This window comes from Aythya ferina (genome assembly GCF_964211825.1).
Source record: "Aythya ferina genome assembly, chromosome: Z".
NCBI classification, from domain to species: Eukaryota; Metazoa; Chordata; class Aves; order Anseriformes; family Anatidae; genus Aythya; species Aythya ferina.
In genome coordinates, this window is record NC_140299.1 from 15,500,256 (window position 1) to 15,523,276 (window position 23,021).

The following is a 23,021-nucleotide window of genomic DNA, read 5'->3' on the forward strand; positions in this document are numbered from 1 at the left end:
GCCTTCCCCGTCCCCCTCCCGCCCCCTCCCCGCTCCGCCCCCGTCCCGGCCCCGCCGCCTCGCCTCGCCCCAAGGTCGGTCAGTGCCGCGGCGGGGCCGGCGCCGGCGGCACAGCCGGTGGGTGCGGCGGGGCCGGGGCCGGGGCCGGGGCCGGGGCCGGGGCCGCAGCGGGGATAAGGGGGGGCTCGGGGCGCAGAGCGGGGAGCCGGCCCCGCGCCGTGGGGAGCCGCGTTGTGGTGAGGGGGGGGCGGTGGCGGAGCGGCTGCCGGGGAGGGAAGGGAAGGGAAGGGAAGGGAAAGGAAAGGAAAGAAAGGACAGGACGGGGAGGGAAGGGGAGGAAGGGAGGACGGCGGCGGCCGGTCCTGGCTGAGGGGCTCGGGGAGAGGAAGGGGAAGGAAGGGGAAGGCGGCGCGGCTCGGCCGGGCGCCATGGCCGCCGGGCGCTGTGGTGGCGGCGGGGGGCGAGCGGCCTGCCCAAGGTCAGCGGGGCGGCGGGCTATAAATAGCGGGGACGGTGCCTTGCCAGCCCCGGGCCGTGCCTCGTCGCCTTGCCCTGCTGCCTCCTTCCCCCCGCACCGGCGGGCGAGGAGCCCTCTTCGCCCGCTGGCCCCGGGACGCCCTCACCGACCCCCTGCGGGAGCCCTGTCAGGGCCCTGGGTCGCCCCCCGGGGAGCTGCGGGGTGCTGGGGCTGCTCCTGGGGAGCCCTGGGTGCCCTCCTCTTTGTGTTAATTTCCTAGCTGTGCCCAGCCGCCCCGCTCTGACAAACAGCGGGCTTTGTCCTCTGGCTGCGGCGAGGAGGTAGGGAGAAAGCACCCGCGCCTGGCTGGTGGCAGCCGCAGGGGCTCAGGCTGCCCAGTTTACATACCTGCTGCCTGCTATCATCAGTAACTGGTGCTGCTCTGTTTCCACACGCGCAGCAGGGATTCCATACGTGGCAAGGAGTCTGCCGGGAGGTCTGGGCGAAATGACGAGCCTCCTGCGCTTTGCTGTTAGTGGGTGCTCCACTCCTGTTTTCGGCAATGTCTTACCACCTAAGGTGCATTCAGCAAAAGTGCCATGCTTGCGGATGTTTAGAACCCACCAGGCGCTCTGGTCTCAGGCAACTCCAAAGCCAGGTAAGTTGATTAAACTGTTGTAAATAATCTCTTATTTTAACAGGGAAAGATAGCTTGATTTTTTTTTTTTTCTTTTGGATGGGCTAGGACAGTCTTATACGGTCTATTTTACAATCTTAAAAAGAACACCCTTAAATCATATCTGTACCTTACTTGAGTCAGCTGAAGTTGACAAAACTTCATAATAAGCTACAATATAATAAACTTCAAAACTTCATAATAAGCTATAATAAGCTTTCAAAATAAGCTACCAATTTTATGCTAGTTTACAGAGCTTATGCAGAAGGTATTTGTCTTTGTTATGCATAACATGGATCCAAATATTCTTTACAGGTAGGTGGTCAGAACTCCTGCTGATGCTTATTTTGCTTGAGGGTAGTACTTAAATCTTTTCTTAGCTAAAAGCCTGACTTCCCCCTGAGTTTTGCTTTGTGTGCATGCAGTAGAAAGTACTTGCCTCACAAAGAGAGTATCTGAAAGCATGACTGTATCTGGTTGTAGTTATCCTGTGTAAAAAAAAAAAAAAAAGTACATGTGATGCACAGTAGATGCCACGTTAGTAGATCTTCTTGAGGTCTAGAAAAGCAGCAGTGTTTGTGAACTGAAATGTCTGAGAAAACACAGCACATAACATATAACTTAGAAACACCTTTATCATGTACAATTTCTGCCAAACTGCATTAGTGGCTGGTCTGTTTTGGGGTCCTTACAAGTCAATGACATGGTGTTCAGGGATTCTGAAGAAATGTGGTGGGAGAAGAGCGTTGTTTGCTTATTCTGACAACTTCTGATAATCTGTCACATGACTTTTTGCCAAAGTTGCATGGAGAAATTTCTTTGAATTTCAGAATCTTCTTTTTTGAATTTATTTGACTGACAGCCCAGGGAGCCAGGTTCTGTGAAAACTGATCAGGGCATTGTTTTGATATCCCGTGATTTTTTTTCTATTTTTTTTTCCCCGTGTTTATTATCTGAGAGAAAGAAATAGTTGTCTGTCTTGATATTGCAAATTATCCTTTAGTTGAGCATGTTAACCTGGGATGTGGGGAACTAGGTTCAAAGTTCTTTCTCAAATATCCCAGGTAAGTGCTCTTGTTGTTTGGATTTGTAATCACTTCTTGTGTTTGGCTTTGACTGCAAATTTGGTCATGAAACCGAAGGATCTCTTCTGTTTTTTTTTTTTTTTTTTTCCCAAAATCACTGTGTCTGTATGTGTATATATATATTTTTTACTTGTTTTTATGAATTGATTTTCATAAACTTTTCTACAGGAAGGGATAAATCTTGTTAGTGTAGTATGTTTAAGCATTCAATGCTGTCCTTTCCAATCTCTCATGTGGAAGCCTTTGTTTAAGGGAGAGTAGTATTTATATTCATGCGATATAATTCTCAGTATTAAACAGCTATTAAGTTCCATAAGTCTTCTGGTTGATAATTAAGCTGTCCTTATGGTTCATTTTGGTAACCTGAGATTTGTCATTCAGCAGAGGACAAATCAAGGATAAAGCAGTAATTGAGTGACAAATCAGTAACAGTAGTGCTGCCTTTGTATACTTAAGTGTTTTTGAATCAAAATTCAACAGTGTATAAAATAACTACATTTTATTCTTTGTTTTAGGAAATTGCTTAAAGTGATGCTCGGTGAAATCACTGTAAGATTACGAAAACCAAGTTTTTCAAAAAGACTAGCGGTGCTGTGTTTCTTCTTAAGCCTGTAGTTATTACTTCCATGATCTCAAATAAGCTTTCATTTAGTCCAGGATGTCGTAAGTACAGGAATAACAGTTCCCTGCACAGTGAAGAGATTTGGAGCCAGTTGAGAAGTAAACTTGGAGGATGGATACGTTTCTTACAGCTGCTTATGTTGCTGCTATTTTTTTCCTTTCTTAAAATCATAAGTGTTTTCATACAGGAATAAACAAGTATTCCAATAATCTGTCAACCAGTTGCCAATATCAGGTTCTTCAGAAACAGATGCAAAGCTTTCCTAGACCATGCTAATAGGTGCTTACAGAGTGACCAACTGAAGTTTCTTATTATGCATCCAGATGGGCTTGTCCACAGATACGTGACTTTCAACCCCCTCTACCTTGGGATTTGTAATGCCCTTTCTGTTTAGATGCTTCTTTCATATTTTTTTCTAAATCTTGCAGGACTTTAAACCTATAACAGTTCGTTGACAATTAATTTTAAAGCTAATCTGTATGTTATTCATAAACTGTGTACCTCTTCTCCTCATGTAAGGGCAGGGCTCAGGTGTTTGTTTAATCTTCTTTATCATTCTTTTTTTTTTTTTTTTGCCTACATCATATTGCTGTTCTGCTGAATTTGTCCTCATCTTCAGAACAGGTGAGATGGTTTGTTTAAAGCTATTGTTAGAGTAATTTAGCAGTTAGGCAGGTTTCATATCCTTTTTTCCTGTTCCAGAAAATGTAGCTTATTTCTCCCTTCTGTTTTGTCTGAGTCAGTCGGTGATATTTGTTGATCCTACTTTGCTACAAGGTACTTCATGAAATCAGATTAAGGAGATAAAAAAAAAAAAAGTATTTTTCTCATGTTTTCTGCATAAAATATTCTGGGTTTTCTTGTTAGCTTTAATTTAGGATCTTCTTTAAATACCCAGTTTGTGAATGGAAGCTAAGTGGAAAAGATTGCTTTTATAATACTTCTTAATTGTTTTCTGAAGCTTGGAGATCTAGATTACCTGCATGTATTGTGTTTACCCAAAGTTCAAGACTGTGCTTTCCACTGTTCTTCTTACACTGTGGAGATTATTTTAAGGGGGGTGAGAAAGCATAATAATGAGTGTCTTACTTAAAATTTCAGTATTCTCATTTTTTCTAAATTCTAATTTACATATGTTTAATGCTAATATTCTAAGGCCTGTGAAATTTAATGATTCTACGTTTGATAGAAGCAAAATCCTTTTTGTGTTGATTCTTTATATCAGAAAAAGTACTGGGTATCTCTTACTGGATGAACAGCACATTTGAAGTCTTCATGTGACTCAAAGTGGTCAAGGTATGTGTAAATTGGTCTGTGTTTGAGGTCTGTTTTTGAGAAATGTTCTTGATGTCATAAAGCAGTAAGTTACTAAGACATAGTCAAGGCACTCTGTAAAGAGATTATCCAATGTGGGGGCCTAAAAATGCAACTTGGAAGCTTCACTCATTCAATTTCAAACCCAAGACAAGTTAGCAGATGTGCTTTCTCAGGTTAAAAACTAAATCAGGGTCCCAGTTTTATAACTGAAACTGCTGGATTCAACGAACCAAATCTGTGTTAATGGTTTAGCTTCCTTCAAACCTAGTATTCGTCATATCCTCTCTTGAAGTTTCAATATAGATCTTTGCTTTGAAATTGTAGACATCTGCTCCATTTTTGTGTTCAGTGATCTGATAGCTCAGAGTAGTGTCCTTAAAAAGTGTCTTTTAACTGGTCTGGGTAAAGGCTGGCAAACTGACACCTGTTTGCTTCACTTTTCACTTGAGTTCTGGTTGCTAGACGTTTGGCAGTGGGACAGAGGAGAAAAGAGGATAGATCAATGAGAGTTGTTGAATGTTCTTCTTGATTTCCCAAAGCACTGGAAGAGGACATAGTCCTCAGTGTTGGTTTCCAATCATTCTGCTTAGTAGAGGAGGTACAAATGCTTTCTATATTGTCGTGGTTTAACCCGACCGGCAGCTAAACACCACGCAGCCGTTCGCTCACCCTCCCCCCTCCCTCTCTGGGACGGGGGAGAGAAATGGAAAGTGAAGCCCGTGAGTTGAGATAAAGACAGTTTAATAAGACAGGAAAAAAAAAATAACAAAATAATAATAATAATGATGATACAATGGTGATAATACGAAAGTAATAATAGTATGTACAAACAAGTGATGCACAATGCAATTGCTCACCACCCGCTGACCGATGCCCAGCCTAACCCCGAGCAGTCCGGCCCCCTCCCCCCGGCTAGCCACCCCTATATATTGTTTAGCATGACGTCAGATGGTATGGAATACCCCTTTGGCTAGTTTGGGTCACCTGTCCTGGGTCTGTCCCCTCCCAGCTCTTACTGCACCCCCCAGCCTGCCCGTTGGCAGGACAGAGCAAAGGCTGAGATGTCCTTGGCTTAGTATAAGCACTGCTCTGCAACAATTAAAGCATCGGGGTGTTATCAGCACTCTTCTCATTCTAAGCCAAAACACAGCATTCCACCAGCTACTAGGAAGAAAATTAATTCTGTGCTAACTGAAACCAGGACATCTATCCACCCCTTATTCCATACCATTTATGTCATGCTCAGGTTACACTCTTTTCCATACATTCTAATTAGTCACCTATAGTAATCATGGTAGTGATAACATACAGTATAATATACTATTTAACATGGTGCAATTCAGTTCATGGGCTATTCTCACCCAGTATTAAATCTCCTTGAGGTACACACCGGACCTCTCCGTTCTTTTGCATCACCCACCAAATATATCCAGGTCCCTGAGCGAAAACAATTCCACGAATAGGTTTGCCTTTTCCTGAGGCAGGAGTAGCCCAGACTGTTTTACCCAGCATATTTTTTACATGCACTACAGGAACTTTATCCCCATCTACAGTACGTAACAGGTTTGATTGGGCAGGTCCAGCTCGGTTGGTAGATCCCCTAGTATTGACTAACCAGGTGGCCTTTGCCAAATGCGTATCCCAGTTTTTGAACGTCCCAGCGCCCATTGCTTTCAAGGTAGTCTTTAACAGGCCATTGTATCGTTCAACTTTCCCGGAGGCTGGTGCTAACTGAAACCAGGACATATATTAAAAAAACAAAACCCAACAAAACTACAACAACAAAAAAAACCTCACGTTTTTATTGCATGCAACACAATAATGTGAAAGAAGGAAATGAGAAAACACATTTGGCACACAGTACATATTCATGTCCTTTGTAGCTGTTAGCTCTTCTGCTCTGGCACTCCACACAAAAGCAAGTGAACAAAAATAAGTCAAAATGTCATTTTTCATAAAAAATTGGGCCTTCGTGGATAGAAATATATTCTGGGAAGTAAGCTTTCATCGAGTGCTGCGCACATTTAAATTTTCAGCCATCCTTTTATTTCCTGTATGTGCTCTAGTTCATTTCTTTCTCTCTCTGTATTTGTCCACTGCAAAAAACTTGCAAGAGGAGAACGCAAATGTGTAGCACCCTAGTTTTTATTTTCTCAGTGCTTCTTGAAAAGCTTTTTGCTTCTAGTCCTGGAGATACTTCTTTCTTGAAATTATGGCTCATCTCTCACTCCAACAAATCTCAGTCATTTTGGTTTCATTTCTGCTTTTAAAAGACAACAGAATTCATTTGCATTGAGTTGATTTCGTGAAAGTCATAAATGGGACTTCATTGTGCAGTACTGAGAAGAAATAAGGGGAAAGTTCCCCTCAAATGATAATGTAATCTGCATGACTGACAGAAAGTTACCATAGTTTGCAAATATCTAGTGATGCTGTGATTAGGATGCCCTTAGTTGCACAGTGCTGTTTAGATGCGTGTGCTGATGAAGCAAGTCTTTGCCAGGCATTGTTGTCTTTGTGAGTCTGTTGTTCTAGATGTGCATTCTCGTACTTAGTATTACTTTTCCTTTATAGCATTTTTTTAAAAATTGATTTTTGCCTTAAAAATTTTTAAACATTCTCCAACATAATAAATAGCAAAACACTTGTCTTACAGTTTTATTAGTGAAATTTAAAGAGAAAGCTAAAATAAAAAGTAATTATAATAAGTAGTTCTTTCATTATCTTTCATGCTGCCTTCTTATTGGTTGTGTTTAATTTATTTTTTTTCTAATGGATGACAAGTACAGGTAAATATTTAAGTACCAGCTCTTAGCAACTCTTTCTATTGTATTTTCAATCAAATTGATAGTATCTTGAGAGTAGTTAATCTAAAATTTTCAGATGTTCAGCTTTATGCACAGTTCAGTCCCAGTTTTATTTCATAGATAGGCTTAGATTTTAAAAATATCAAAATAATTAATTTCCGTAAAGGTCTCATAGTATGATATGACTTTGATTTTGTTTTACTTGTTTCTATCGCAGTCAAACAAAAAATGAAAAGGAGGCCTTCCTAAAATGTGCAACACATTCCTAGTCTTGCACAGTTTTTATAGCAAAATGCAGAGTATTGGTGGCCAATTAAAACACAAACTTGCAATTTAAAATAGGCCTATCACCCTTTTTTTTGTTTGCTTCTTTATTGTTGTTTGTTTGCTTGACCTTTAATACGAGTGACTGCTTAAGTGGCTCACGCTATTTTTCAAGAACACGTATGCAGTGTAGGCCTTTCATGTAAATGTCAGAATCCAGATTTAAATTCTGCGTACACATGAGTGAAAGATGTTGCAGAACTGGGCCTGTGTGCATGCTGTCTAGTGTAACTGGGGCAACGTGGCAGTGTGATATGTGATTATTCTGCCTGAGACTCTATTTATAAATGTATTTAAACACTTGGCTGGATCAGAGTTTAACTATCAGACTGGAGGACTACAAAGAACAAAGTTAGATGTTTGTAACTTGAAACGTTAAGTTTGAGAGAAGCCCTGATGGACTTGGGGATGTTGGCTGATGAGAAGCTCAGTATGAGCCCATGTGCTCTTGCAGCCCAGAAAGCCAACTGAGTCCTGGGCTGCACCAAAAACAGCGTGGCTGGCAGCAGGGGATTGTGCCCCTCTGCCCTTGTGAGGCTCCACCTGGAGTGCTGCGTCCGGCGCTGGGGCCCCCAGCACAAGAAGGATGTGGAGCTGTAAGAGCAGGTCCAAAGAGAGCCATGAGGATGACAAGAGGGCTGGAGCACCTCTACTGTGTAGACAGGCTGAGGGAGCTGGGGTTGTTCAGTCTGGAGAAGAAAAGGCTCTGGGGAGTCCCTGAAGAGGTGTTTCAGTACCTAAAGGGGGTTACAGGAAAGCTGAGGAGGGACTCTGTCAGGGAGTGGAGTGATGGGACAAGGGGGAATAGATTTAGATTAGGTGTTGGGAAAAAGTTCTTTACTCAGAGTGTGGTGAGGCCCTGGCACAGGCTGCCCGGAGAAGCTGTGGATGCCCCGTCCCTGGAGGTGCTCAAGGCCAGGCAGGATGGGGCTTTTGGCAGCCTGTTCTGGTGGGAGGTGTGGGATGTTGGAACTGGGTGATCTTTAAGGTCCCTTCTAACCCAAACCATTCTGTGATTCAAAGCTAAAACTGGCAAATTGAAGCTTCTGTGGTTTCCTGGTGTTATTTAATAGAACTTGGAAGAACTTCAGGCAAGGAGATAAAATTAAAGAGAAGTATAAATAAACAAACCAGTAGTCTGGTATTTCATTATTCTTACACTATTTCAAAAAACTCTTAATTTTTTCATTTTCTCTAGCAACCTTTAGAGATGTACATTAATGTAATAGTGCCTTTCAATCTGCTTTTGTGGTATGTTTGATACATTCATTAGCAGTGACCTAAGAACTGTAATATGGTTTTGATAGACATTTAGAACTGATGTTTATTTAAAACGTAGTTCTGCTACTAAAACTCATCTCTGTATTTCTTCATAGTAAAGTTAAAGTGACTAGAGAGGAATTTAAATTCATCTTATAACAGATTGAATGTGTTATCACCAAAATACCTTATATTGTATGTTTGTTGTTCTGATTTATACAACCAGAGTTGTATGAAATCAGATGTGTATGAACTGCAGTAAACCCTTGTTAGTGCTTGTGTGGATGATTGTGCTTCTCTGCTGACACCTGAGAGAACGGGCATGTAGAAAGATGGCATAATTTGAAGAACTGTAAACTGCACTGCTAGAAACAGTAATTCTTCCGTTTCCCTGAAGAGAATTATTAAATGTGACATGTGCATGACTCTGTACAACACTGGGGAGCATCGTTAATATAAATTCAATAATCTTCAGTGCAACTAATGCTATCTTATCTTACTGCCTCCTACAGGAATTCCTTATAAACAGCTGACTGTAGGTGTCCCCAAGGAGATATTTGAGAATGAGAAGAGAGTGGCTCTATCACCGGCTGGAGTTCAAGCCTTGATTAAGCAAGGCTTCAATGTTGTGGTGGAATCTGGTGCTGGAGAAGCCTCCAAATTTTCTGATGACCATTACAGAGAAGTTGGAGCAAAGATCCAGGGGACCAAGGAAGTCCTGGCTTCTGATTTGGTTGTCAAAGTAATTGCTTTATTTATATATTTGTCTTACATTCTATTTGGAGAGACACATAGGTCAAATTTTTCCAGTAGTCAACTGAAAGTTCAGTAATAAGTTCCTTCATTTTTTTTTTTTGTTGTTTCATTCTAAGTTCTGCTTTAATTTAGTCTTTTTATTTATAGCTCATGTGTGCAGCTATAGTACTTAACTAGTAAACAACAGCATTGAAAAATTTGAGGATAATTTCTTGTCAAGTTTTTAACTACCTTGGAGGATTTGTTTTCTAGAGAAAGGTAGACTAGTCTAGTTCAGGACACTAATCAGACAAGATCCATAAGAAACTTCTAATCCAAGATTAGCAACACATAACTCCAGGTTATTCTTCAGGGAATGTTGCTTGGAATTTTGAAGGTGCAGGTTCCTAAGTTTTCTCAATCAGACATCCAAAAATTGGGCAGCAACAGTGTGTTTCAAAAGTACTTGTAATTAGAGTAATTGGAGTTGATCAGGGAAGACTGCTAAAAGCGAAGTTGCTTGATAGCTATTAGGTTATTCTGTGTTCTGACGGGAAAAAAATGTGCCGCCTTCTTGATGTTGAGGCTTCCTTTAAGTGTTTTTTTTTCTTTTTTTTTTTTTTTTTCCTCAAGTTATTCTGTTAGGGTTGAATACAGAGTTTCTGTGAGTTAGTTTGTGAACAACCATTTTTAGTTGGTTTGTTTATAAAAAATAAAAATAAAAAAACATTGAAAACTTAAATATAGATCAAAATGGGTATTTGCTGGGGTTCATGCTTGTAATGCCCTGTTTGTGGTAGTGCATTGCAAAATTGGTTAGTGATTCTTATCCTGTAGAGTAATGTTCACCTATGTTCAGTACTCATTTTGTTTGCAGATGGCTGTTTTTGAGACAGCTGTCTGTCATGAAAACCATCTGTCATGAAAGCCAGTAACTGCTGGTTAGAAGCTGTGAGATCTTTCAGAAAGTGTGACTATTATTGCTTTGTCAGCCACCTACATGGAGCTAATTCTAATATATGGAATGCATCTAATAAATGCAGTTACTCAGTTTATTTGTGCAAACAGCCTTTGATATGCTTCCTTCCTTGTATATTTTGTGGGTGGAAATGAACAGACTACAAGCTGTAGAAAGGAAGTGGAGTGTGCACTGACTTATTTCCATTGATTAATTTGGAAACTTCTTTCTTTCTTCAGGTTAGGGCTCCTATACATAACCCGGCTCTAGGTGTACATGAAGCAGACCTTTTCAAGACATCGGCTACCCTGATTAGTTTTATCTACCCAGCACAAAATCCAGACCTCCTGAAAAAACTTGCAGAAAAAAAAACTACTGTCCTGGCTATGGATCAGGTTCCACGGGTCACCATTGCTCAGGGATATGATGCACTTAGCTCCATGGCCAACATTGCTGGGTATGAAACTTACTTTTATTAATAAGAAACATAATTGCATAGTAATCTGCATTTTCAGACAGCTGCTGTGATGTTAACTTGGTGTCCAGTCACCCATTCCAGGAAGGCCATGAAAGCAGATAGGCAAAAGAAATAAAGTTGAGCACCTTGCCCTAAGCCATATAAATCTGAAGAGTTAGCTGTCCTTTTTTTTTTTTTTTTTTTTTTTTTTTCCCCTGAATGTGTGCTTGTTTAAGTGAGCTCTCTGCAAAATTACTCTGGGTTTTGCAAATGCGTGTGCATGGTTCCTTCCCTAATGAACCTTGGGTTGTAGCCTTTGAAAGTAGCATCACAGAAAAACAGTTAGCTTTTGGCAAGTTATGTATTATTCATTATTATTCATTGAAAATTTTATTTGAGATAGTGAATAGTTGTGGACATCCAGTATTCTGCAGTCCAAAAGTCCTCTCTGAAAATGCATTGCATCATTTTTTTTTTTTTTTTTCAAAAAAGGGCAATAAACATGAGCAAAGATGGAAAGACTGTTAAACTTGGGCCCAAGAGCAAAACAGTAAACCTGTTTCATCCCGTGTATGCTCTAGTCAAATGTGCATCTTTTTGATGGCTGTCATGAGTGGAATTGTGCTGAGCCAGGGAAAATACTGACTGTTTTCTTCCTTGCTTGACAGCTACAAGGCTGTTGTACTGGCAGCAAATCACTTTGGTCGGTTTTTCACGGGTCAGATCACAGCTGCTGGTAAAGTTCCTCCGGCCAAGGTAAGTGCAATTAAACAGATATTGTGCCAGGGGAATATGTGAGTTCCTGATCACAGTTAACCACTTCTGAAAACTGTTCAAGGCTTCTTTGGGGCTAGTTCTGTAGACTGCAGAAATATGCATTAGTATTCCCATATGGATTTTTGTTGACTACCCATAGTGTTTTCTCGGGGGAAGAATAAAGTAACTGGAGTTTTAAGTTTGCTTACTTTTAAACTTCAGACTAGGTATACATGGATGCTTTTATTTATGTATTTATTTATTTATTTAATTTATATATGTATACTTTTTTTTTTCTGGGTGGAAAAGGGGAAGGCAAGGAAGCAGTTAGGAAAAGTCAGAGATGCTGGAATTTCTGATGTGTTGAAGGCTGTGCTTGAAGGGGTTGCTTCGCTTGAAGGAATTGCATGCAGTTGGATTAGGATGAAGAGAAATGAAAGTAAAGATTAAAAAAAAAAAGTGAGAGAAATTAAGGGGAAAACCCATATCTGTTTCCATAAACTATTAGCTACAGATGAGTTGGCTCTTAGATAAATGAAGTTAAGAGCTTTTAAACTGTTACTTTTATAGGGCAATTTCAGTCATTCTGGGTTTTGTGTCCTATGTTAACTCACTTAAATGACTGTTTATGATGAGGTTTATCTGCTGTTGTGAAAGTGGTACAACATTGCTGTTTATCTAATCAGCTTTACTTTTAGCTTATGCTCAAAGCAGGATAATGGTGTTGTTCTAGGTCTTGATCATTGGAGGAGGAGTTGCTGGCCTGGCTTCTGCAGGAGCAGCGAAATCGATGGGTGCAGTGGTTCGTGGATTTGATACAAGGTGGGTGTGTGAAAAAAGAAATAGCAATCTGAAATGGTTTTTGGCTAAGGTTGTTTGCAGCAGTAGTCCTGTGAAAACACTTTCTGCACTGAATCACAATTACCTTCTTACCTTTTTTTTCCTGCCTAATATCTTCAATTTTTATTCCCCAAAACATTGAAACTTTACAAAGATCTTATTAAATCATTCATAACTATATGCATATAAAAAAATCACTTTATGAAAATGATAAAGGTGGGGCCTTTGTCCAGAATTGCATCTGTCTGTTTTTTTGGGTTGCAGGGAAGAAGAGTAAAGAAAGACTCTCTGTGCTCTCATTTATAGCTTGCTTTGATCCAGGTTCATAGCTGCATACTGTCATTCCCCTCTACTCTCCTGATCCCAGAGGGAACCTCTCCAGGAACTTTTTTGAGGTGAACTTCTTTCAGCCTGCTGAAGGAAAGAAAAAGATTAAGTTATTTTATTTATGAAACTCAAGGTGAAGGAGCAGGAACTGCATCTGAAGCTGCTTTAGGTGCTGATTTCTTGGGGGATCTCTTTTATGTTCAGAAGTATTATTTTGTCCAGTGGCCATTTTTAGAGTAATAGACTGGGAAAATTACAGACTAGCATTCTTATTGATACAGAGAATGCAAATGTGATTAATTTTTTTTTCAGTTAAGTGGACTTATATTTGTCCATAGTTGATACTATATCTACATTAAATTACTTGCTTGTGTTTGTTTTTATGCAGAAGTAGCATCTAGTGCTGTATCTGACATGAAAGAATAAAAATGAATATGCTCCAGATTTATGATGTGCATTATTAAAAAAAACTTTCACTCTAGTTTGTTAGAAAAACTGTATGTCATAAAAAGAACAAAATTTGTTTAAAGCATTTCATATTTTTCTTTTAATTCCAATTTTAAGCATCCTGTATATTTTTATCTCATTGTGTGAGAATTTTTGTGGTAAATCCTCTGCATGTTGCGAATCTTCACCTCACTGGGATTATGTTATTTACTGTGATATAATATGTTTTTAACGGTAAAACTGTAATTTGCGTTGCATCATAATAGTGTACAAATAACTGTTTCAAAACAATTCTCTCTGTGAAAGCCAGACTTACTGGTATTTCACATTTCACAGATTAAAGACAGGGCCACAAACTATGGTGTTTATTAGTCACCTACCTTAGTCATCTAAGTTAGGGCTCTAGACTTACCTAGTCAAGGCAACAGAACTGGGTGAGCAGATGTAGTCAAAACAGTTAAGTTCCCAGCTCTTCTGCTTCTTGGAGCCACTCCACTGACTGTACAGGAAACCCGCCTGTAATGCTGCCTACATTCCTTATCCGAGGCTCATCATTAGGGACCTAAAATTACTTAGGCAAACACTTCTTTCACTAGACGCAGAAAATTGAGGACTTCAGTCCTAGTCTCCTTAGTACTAGGATAAGCTCTGGATTTCATGTCTGAAGACTACTACTAAAAAGATCCTAAAATTTATGGTGGATCGAGCTACTTCTGAAAATGCAGTGTTTTCCTCCACCCACCCCCCAATTTTCTCTCTCTAGAGCTGCAGCTCTGGAACAGTTCAAGTCTCTTGGTGCAGAGCCTTTGGAAGTAGACATTAAGGAAGCTGGAGAGGGCCAAGGTGGTTATGCTAAAGAAATGTCCAAAGAATTTATTGAAGCTGAAATGAAACTCTTTGCCAAACAGTGCCAAGACGTTGATATTATCATCACTACAGCACTTATTCCAGGTATGTTTTACACAAAATATGCTAGTTTTTCTTACTGCTTGTGTAAGTTTGCATGTTTTGGCGCCGTGTCTGCTGTTGAAACAGAAGTGTTAGATGCTTTCTGTGTATGTACCTCTTTCCTCATAAACATCTGTATTTAAAGTGACCTTTTTTCTCCACAAACTGTCTGCAGAAAAAAAGCTGTATTTTTTAACTTGCTTTGTCCTGTCTTGACAGGTAAAAGAGCACCTGTCTTGTTTAAGAAAGATATGATTGAATCGATGAAGGAAGGTTCAGTTGTTGTGGATTTAGCTGCAGAAGCAGGAGGAAACATTGAGACTACAAAGCCTGGAGAACTGTATGTTCATAAGGTAAGCATTTTGGTCTGCACATTGTTCTCAGTTTGCATGAATTCACATTCATACTTAATTTGAAGATAGGATTTTATAAATCGTATGCTGAAAACGAGTAACCGTTTTGTCTGTTTGGACTAAAATAATCCTTTAGACTTGCATTTGGTTGCAAGTCATCTCTTTTTAAAAATCTTCAAATTATTATACAGAAACAAATACCTTTTTGTAGTATTAGGTAGGCTGGTAAGTAAGGAAGCGTTTTTTCTTAGACTTCCAGTTCAGTGATTTGTTTCTGCTGAGCTGAGTGTGGTCTGATTTTCTTGGTCTACCTAAAGAGACATCAGTAGCAAGAGATTCTTTGACTTGCTCATCACCTCCCACAACTGGAGGTTATAATCCATGTCACAGGTACAACTAAATAGGTTCAGACTGTATCAGTGTGTACTTCAGTGCAGTCTCTGGCTTAGCTCAATGCAGCTTAAGCTTCAAAAGGGTTTCATCTTGATATGTCATCAGCCTCGCCAACATGACTGTATCTCCCCTAGAGTATCCAAACCACTCGTTAACCAAACCAGAAGTAGCATTAGATTATGCAATTTTGACCTGCGCCAGACTAACTACTTTGTTTTTGCTCCAGTATTTATTGACTCAGTTGAGTGCTTGTTTTCATTTCATAGGTTTTATTTTTAGTACATGTGAGAAATCTATTAGTGGTTACTGAAATCTGTTCAAAGTAGCAGATTTCCCAGGTTGTTATTTGGTAACATACATGTGGAGTCCTGTGTCCAGCTCTGTGGCCTCCAGCACAAGAAGGACATGAACCTAATAGAATGAGTTTAGATGAGGGCCATGAGGATGGTCAGAGGGCTCAAGCACCTCTGTTGTGAAGACAGGCTGAAGGAGTTGGGGTTGTTCAGCCTGGAGAAGAGGAGGCTCCGGGGAGACCTTGTAGTGGTCTTTCAGTACATAAAGGGGACCTACAGAAAAGCTGGGGAGGGACTTTTTGTCAGGGAGTGGAGTGATGGGACAAGGAGTGATGGTTTTAAACTAAAGAAGTGTAGATTTAGATTGGATATTAGGAAGAAATTCTTACTTAGAGTGGTGAGGCACTGGAACAGGTTGCTCACAGAAGCTGTGGATGCCCCATCTCTGGAAGTGTTCAAGGCCAGGCTGGATGGGGCTTTGAGCAACGTGGTCTGATGGGAGCTGTTTCTGCTGATGGCAGCGGGGTTGGAATTAGGTTATCTTTAAGGTCGTTTCAACCCAGACCATTCTCTGATTCTGTGAATGAAAGGGCATAATGCCAGTAGTACTGTACTCTAGGGAAGCCTCTAGAACATATTGCTACCATGGTTGTCATTAATATAAACAGGGCTGTACGCATATATTGTGAGTCATACATTTTATTTGTGGTTTTCAAGACTTTTGGTGTCTCTATTTAAAAACTGAACTTAGAGTGCGTAGAACAGAAATAAACAAATACTTGTTTGAAGAATTTATGTGGAGTGCTTTTAGTCAGAGGCATATTAGCCCTGCATATAGTGTGGAGCTGTGGAAAAGAGCAGCAGTGCAGAACTATTAGCAGTGTCCTACAGCATTACATCAAGAAGCTGGAGCTCCTAGAAGTATGCACAGTTCTTAGCTGTGAGCTGCAGGAGCAGTGTTTTAACATGAATCTGCTAGAGCATGAGGGGTGTATGCCAGCCTCAATTTCCAACATCTTCTAAAAGCTCAAGAGTCTGACAGCCAGGTGTACTCACACTTGTTCTGTGAGCAGTGTGGATATATTGTGTTATATTTCTACATAAGTGTGAACCTGAGCATACTTCTTGGACAGCTAGCTAGCTCTGAGGAAGCTCCTTTTACTCATCTGTGGTATAGAAAATTGCCTCCAGGAAAATTGCCCTCAGGAAGGATTGAGAAGGTGCCAAGCACTGAGCAGGATAATCTTTTACCTGGTTGCTTTAAGAGAAGCTAAGTTCTGAAAGAACAGTATTAATTTGGAGAAGTTAATCTCTTGTACCAGTATGACTTTGTCATATTGGCTTGTTGCTAATAACATTTAATGTGTTGGCTTTGATCGTGTTGAATTTTCTAACTGTTGTAAGTAACCCTCTCTCAGCTAATTCTGTTAGAGAGCAGGTAACAGAGAAAAATGAAACTGTTCGGATACATATTTCCAGAAGGATGTATTGGAGGAGATGCTGCTTTTTCAGAACACTGAAAGACTGGTCCTTATATTTTACTTGAATCTTTTTCAGGGTGTTACACACATTGGCTACACAGACCTGCCTAGCAGAATGGCTACTCAGGCCAGTACTCTATATTCCAATAACATTATCAAACTACTAAAGGCTATTAGTCCTGACAAAGAGAACTTCTACTTTGATCCAAAAGATCAGTTTGATTACGGCACTCTGGATCATGTAATTAGAGGAACTGTAGTAATGAAGGTAAGTCAATAAATACTCCCTTTTTAACTTGCAGGTACTTTATTTTAATATTTTAATTATTTTAATAGTTTAATTATTTTAATATTTTAAAATAATTTTAATTATTTTAATATTTTCACGTTTATTATTGCTGTCTCCTTAAAATGTATTCAAAGATAACTGCATGCTGACAGACTTCAGAGGTGCTTCGGTGGACGTTGTGAACAATTGTGTCTATGTTCAATTGAAAATTCCTCTGTCCTTTTTTGTGAAGGGAAACCTTTTGGTTCTGTCTTCTTACCATGGTTAAACAAATACCTATGTTTATTGTTGAAAAAGAGAAAAATACTAAATTTTGATGTTGTTTTCATGTGATAAAAAGTAGTTATTTAAAACAGTTTAGAAATACTACTACAGGCCCATAAAAACATTCCTCCTTTATTACTACTATTTTTTTTAATACATAAATACATGTTTCTGTTTATATAAGAGTAACTTCAGGAAAAAAAAGGGGAACTAGAATATGCAGGATAGTTTAAGTTCTACTAAGAAATAATAAAATACAAGCTTTGGGCGTGGGCCAGTATGGGCTTTCCTTGTGCAATGACAGTATGCAGAACACTTCCATTTTTATTAGGTAACAAGAGGTACTAATTTTTGTTGAGTTTTGTTGGATAATGTTACCAAGATGTTTTAATGCTTTTAAATATCTACTCTGGAAGAGGCTTATGTTGACTTCAGATCTATAGACCACCGAGTAGGTGTGTACAGTCTTCAGGTCCAGTAGGTACTCCTTCAGAGACCTGGGAACACAAAAAAAAAAAAAAAAAAAAAAAAAGTGAGACACATGCCTGGAACCTTTATGAGGTCTGGGCAGACTGATTACAGTTCTGATCTGTAGTAGAACTTGCTTTTTCCAAGCCCCCATTTTATTTTGAAAAAGTGTTTTCCATTTAAGAGAACTTCCCTCCTTGTCTTGGGTCCTGCTTTCAAGCCAGGTGCTGTGCTTTTACCTGGTGCACTTGGACCCCAGCATTAAATCGTGTCAGATAATTGTGCGAACCAGTGTGGTTAATTTAGTCAGGATGTACTACTATTCCTTCAGCCTTGTAAACTTCTGACGCATAAAATGGAAGATGCTCTAGGGTGTTAAGACTTCACTGAGTTACAGGATTAAAAATAGTATGCTCTTCTAACTCTAAAGCATCTGCTACGTTAGGGATAATTGTAAATATCTCTTGTCAGGATGGCAAGGTGATTTTCCCAGCACCACCACCAAATAACATTCCTCAAGGAGCTCCTGTGAAGCAGAAGACTGTAGCAGAGCTGGAAGCAGAAAAAGCAGCTACTATTACACCTTTTAGAAAAACTATGACTAGTGCTTCTGTATACACAGCAGGTAGGCAATTTCTGGAGTTGGAGAATCAGTGTAGACTGTTCCTCATTTAATTAGTATTTTTAAGTGACTCCTCGTTTTACTTATGGAATTTAATAACTAGCTCAGAGACCAGGCTGATGTATCCTAGCACAAAATCAGTGCTCTGTAATTGCTTTTGAGAGGAGAATAACATTTTAGAAATCTAAGCAAAAGTATTAACATTTCAAACAGCGCTGACTCATGCGGTGTGTATGTATATGTGTTTTGTCTTTCTTTTTAAAATATCAGTAAAACATTTAAATTGTTGAAGCACTCTTGCTAGGAATTGTCTATACTTTGCAGTGGAATCAACAATCTTCAATCTTTAATGTATTATGTGAGACTTAAATACCCATAAGTTTAAATGCAGGAAACTATCCAAAAGTTGTAAAATAATTTTCCTCTGCTTTTCTTCTAGGCTTGGCTAGCATGTTAGGACTGGGCATTGTAGCTCCTAATACTGCTTTCACGCAAATGGTGACGACGTTTGGCCTAGCTGGAATAGTGGGGTACCATACAGTATGGGGTGTGACTCCTGCTCTTCACTCTCCACTTATGTCAGTGACTAATGCTATCTCAGGTAAGTAACAGTCATACAGCTGCTTGTTCTCTACTTGAAGGAGGCACAGCTCCTTTTATGTGAGCTTTAGACAAATGTCTGTTGATTTGTCTTTTAAAATGGCAAAGAGCATCTCTACTTCCATCAGTTGCAAGGATAACTTATTTCCAAGAGTGTTTTTTCAAAAGAAAGGCAAATGTGGTGCTGTGTATTTTTTTTTTTTTTAATCTTTTTAACGAACTTCCTGTTCTTAAACTGTTGGCTTTGAAGTTTGTTTCACTCAGGAGTGCTGCAGTCTCTTCTGTCATACAACACACTTTTTCTCACTTGTGTCCAAAGTATTGACCTGAATATAACTTGTCTTTAATGTTTCTTGCTTTTCTTTTTTTATTTCCTCTCCTCAAAATACGTTCTTTGGAGGTGTGTGGGGGGAAATTCTAACAGTGATCTGTAAGACTGATAACATCATAAAAATTTTAGATAAGGAGAGGAAGAGAGGCTGTCTGTACCTTTGTGACAGGCTAGAAGCCTGATCTTTTTTGACCACTAAAAGCAGTTTCTTTATTGAACCAGTGTTCAAAGGCTGACTCTGTGCTTGAAGTACTGTACATTAAAACTACATTTGTGTACTAATTGTTTTCTTTCGAAACATGTTTGTATTAGTGAAAAAGATCAAGATTTTTTGATTAAAAGATCAAAATTTCACTTGACTGGTATCAGTTTCACAGCTAGAGGAAAGCTTTCTTTAGATACAGGACCTTTTAAGGTTCAGTAACATTTTTTTTTTTCTTTTTTTAAACAGGACTAACAGCAGTTGGTGGGCTGGTATTGATGGGTGGAAACTATCTCCCTGAAAATGCTCCTCAAAGTCTAGCAGTGCTTTCAGCCTTTATCTCTTCAGTCAATATTGCAGGTATGAATGTTAGCCTTTTTTTAAGGATAACTTAAAGTACTTTTGTAATTCTTTTATTTCTTTTAGATTTTTAAGTGAATAGACTTGAGAAATATTATTCTGGGAATAATGTCTAAGAACATCCATAAAGGAGAAAAAAAATAAAATTTCATGGTAGCTAGTGTTTCTGGCTTGTATGCCATGTAAGTAACCTCTCTCTCTCTTTTTTTTTTTTTTTTTTTTTTAAGGAAGCATTTAAATGTATATTTTTCTTTTACAGTATTCTTCGGTATTCTTTGTGTGATGACTATATGCAATATATTTTCCTGTATGCCTTCAGATGGTATTGCATTTAACCTCGAATTCCTTTTTCCACTTGCAAAATATACCACTGGAATAGAATGAAATTCTGTTTGTTTTATCTTTAGAAGTCCCAGCTTCATAATGAAAAGATATGAAGATAAAGCGTGTGACTTAAAAAAAAAAAAAAATACCTTTTTTGCTAGAATAGAAAGGGAAAAGAGCAGAATCATAAACCAGACTGTACTTTATAATCAGCAGACAGTATGGAGTAAGAGCAAGTCCTCCAGGCTTTCAAACTCATCTTTTTAGGAATTCCCTCCAAAGGTTAAAAAAAGAAAGCAACATCTCACCCTGATTCTAGCTTTGTGGTCTTCCAGCTTACTAGCTTTCCAGAAGGTTTATTGGTGTCAGTTACTAGCTTTGTGTGGTAATAATAGTTCAGCGAAATATCTCTTAGCTTGGCACGTGCTTAATTTCAGACTTTATTTTTGTGAACTTGTTGCTTTCTTTTTTGGCTAGGTGGGTTTCTAGTTACACAGAGAATGCTGGATATGTTCAAACGTCCCACCGATCCTCCTGAGTACAACTACTTGTACCTGCTTCCTGGTGCTGTATTTGTAGGAGGTTATGGAGCTGCTCTCAATGGTGGCTATAGTATTGAACAGGTAAGAAGACAAACCTTGCGGCACTCAGCCCACTATTCACAATGTGGTGTGCTTCTTTACTGTTTACTCTATTGAGGTGTAAATAGCAAATCAGCTACCATGTTTTCATCAGGTTTGTATTCCCACAAGGCCAAGCTAACGTTGATTAACTTTAAGCTTGCAGTCATACCCCAAATACTGAATCTATGTTAAAAGCTTCATTTTTTTTTTAAACTCAAGAACCCGCAGATACTTTGTTATTTATTGGATAGTTTTTCTAAGTTATACCTTAAATGTTATAGTGACTGTAGAAATCAGTCTTTGGTTTAAATGTTTCTAAAAGTTCAACTTGGAATGACAATTAAAGGAAGTATGATGTCTGTAAGGAATGAAATTTCAGCACAGAGGTGTTGGGAATTGGCACAAAGGGCATGGACATGAGTCCGTGGAACAATTGCTTGATCTGAGCTTGCTTTAAGCAACCAGGAGTAGGCCTTAGCAAATCCCATGGCCTGCTGTAGCTGAGCAAACCAAGCTACCAGGGCAACTATGAGAAGTTCCCATGACAGTGTTCCCACGTCGCCCAATTGAGGAATTCAGAAAAATATTGTTACCAGCAGCTGGCTTCAAGGACAAGATCTACGTGACTGCTAATCACAAAGGGGGTTGTTTTCTTGACTGCTAATCACAAGGGGGTTGTTTTCTTGCAGGTGGGGTTGTTTTCTTGTAGTTGTTTGTCTGAGTGCTTTTGACCAATAATCTTGTGTGAAACACTGTCCGCCCCTGTTAAGTTCACTATAAAAGTTAGGCTATTCGGGCAATAAAATAGAGGAGCATGATCTGACTCTGCTGGTGTCTGTCGTGCTTTTGGCTGTACTTCTTCTAACACAGAGGGATATGCAGAGATAGTACCTATAGAATCTTTTATGGTAGGCTTTTGTTTGCATTTGTTTCAATAATAAAAATAAATCAATTTGTATTTTCTTTTATGCTTGGAAGAAAAAAGTAAACTCAAGCATGGTTTTATTCTGGGTGCTTGTAATATGCTGCATTTTTTTACTTATCTAGACAGATTACGTGTAGCTCAGTTCATTTAAGTTTGCTTATTCTTTACAAAAGCAGGAGTTCAGGGGCACTGTGAGCAAATTCTGAAAGCATTCCTGTGACGAATGGGACAGTTCAGCTATGGAGTAGTACTGAAGAAAAACTTGCTTCTGAACTGATGAGGAAAGTTGGATTGACTTGAGTTTAATATTCATGGTGAAGATAAACTAAGCTCATAAAATGGGGAAAAAGTTTTAATAAAGATCACATTTTAAATGGTCAAAATCACATCTCTTACAACAATTTCTCACAGTCATGCCTTTGATTTTTACTTCAATTAAGAGCAACTCACCTGGTGACTTACACACATTCTGGAGAAAACCGTATTGTGTAATAATCAGAAAGCTTTTGACATCAGCTTTGCACTACATGCCTTTACTTCATATATTCTTATCATGCTTTTCCTGTTTTAAAGATGATGTATCTGGGCTCAGGCTTATGCTGTGTTGGTGCCCTGGCTGGTCTGTCCACGCAAGGAACAGCTCGTCTTGGAAATGCTTTGGGTATGATTGGTGTTGCAGGAGGTTTAGCAGCAACTCTTGGAGGCCTTAAACCCTCACCTGAATTGTTGGCTCAGATGTCAGGTGCAATGGCACTCGGTGGTACCATAGGTATGTGTATTATACTATAAACTAATGAATATATGTTCCGTGCATGCATTTATGCAAGCTGTAGATACAAAACATTGTACAGGTCACAGATGAATTGATGTACTGTGGTGGTTTCACACCAATGGCTAGATATACTCCACCACTCTGATCTCTCACTTCCCCTCCACAAAAGAACAGGGGAGCAAATACGATGAAGAAGGGCTCAAAGGTTGAGATAAGCAGAAGGAGATCACTCACCAGTTATTGTTGCAGGCAGAATAGAGTCAATATAGGGAGACTTATGTAATTTATTGCTTATTACTAACAGATTAGAGCACTGAGAAAATAAAAGCAAGCTACAAACACCTTTGCCCCCTGTTTACCCTTTTCTACTTCCTCCCTCTGAGTGGTGCAGGGGAATGGGGGCTGCGGTTGTTCCTTAACACTTTGTTTCTGCCACTTCTTCATGGTCCCTGTCTGCCCCTGCTCCCCATGGGTTCCCTCCCATGGATGCCGTCCTTCCTGAACTGAGCCTGTGGGGGCTGCCCACAGGCAGCAGCTCTTCAAGCACTGCTCCCACACAGCTCCATACCACGGGGTCCATCTGTTGGGGCAGACTGCTCCACCACAGGTCCCCCCTAGGCGGGGGTGTCCGCAGGGTTGTTTCTCCCTACATTTTCACACTTCTCTCTCCCAGCTGCATTTTTTCCTATTTTCCTTTCTCAAATC

At 39.6% G+C, this 23,021-nt stretch overlaps 1 protein-coding gene across 2 annotated transcripts in view; it reads left to right on the forward strand.

Annotated features, from left to right (window-relative positions):
* The first annotated feature begins 3 nt into the window (after positions 1-3).
* NNT (nicotinamide nucleotide transhydrogenase) overlaps positions 4-23,021 on the forward strand; it is a 44,334-nt gene continuing 21,316 nt past the window's right edge. Inside the window, exons 1-14 of one of the 2 annotated variants that reach the window (XM_084503054.1) lie at positions 4-117; positions 918-1,115; positions 9,061-9,290; positions 10,481-10,698; positions 11,367-11,454; positions 12,188-12,276; positions 13,832-14,019; positions 14,236-14,369; positions 16,613-16,804; positions 18,029-18,182; positions 18,619-18,780; positions 19,562-19,672; positions 20,474-20,619; positions 22,118-22,313. In XM_084503054.1, coding sequence (XP_084359180.1) covers positions 965-1,115; positions 9,061-9,290; positions 10,481-10,698; positions 11,367-11,454; positions 12,188-12,276; positions 13,832-14,019; positions 14,236-14,369; positions 16,613-16,804; positions 18,029-18,182; positions 18,619-18,780; positions 19,562-19,672; positions 20,474-20,619; positions 22,118-22,313 — 2,059 coding nt within the window. In that variant the 5' untranslated portion in view covers positions 4-117; positions 918-964. The remainder of the gene's footprint in view (positions 118-917; positions 1,116-9,060; positions 9,291-10,480; positions 10,699-11,366; positions 11,455-12,187; positions 12,277-13,831; positions 14,020-14,235; positions 14,370-16,612; positions 16,805-18,028; positions 18,183-18,618; positions 18,781-19,561; positions 19,673-20,473; positions 20,620-22,117; positions 22,314-23,021) is intronic. The other variant, XM_084503055.1, reaches the window with a different exon arrangement.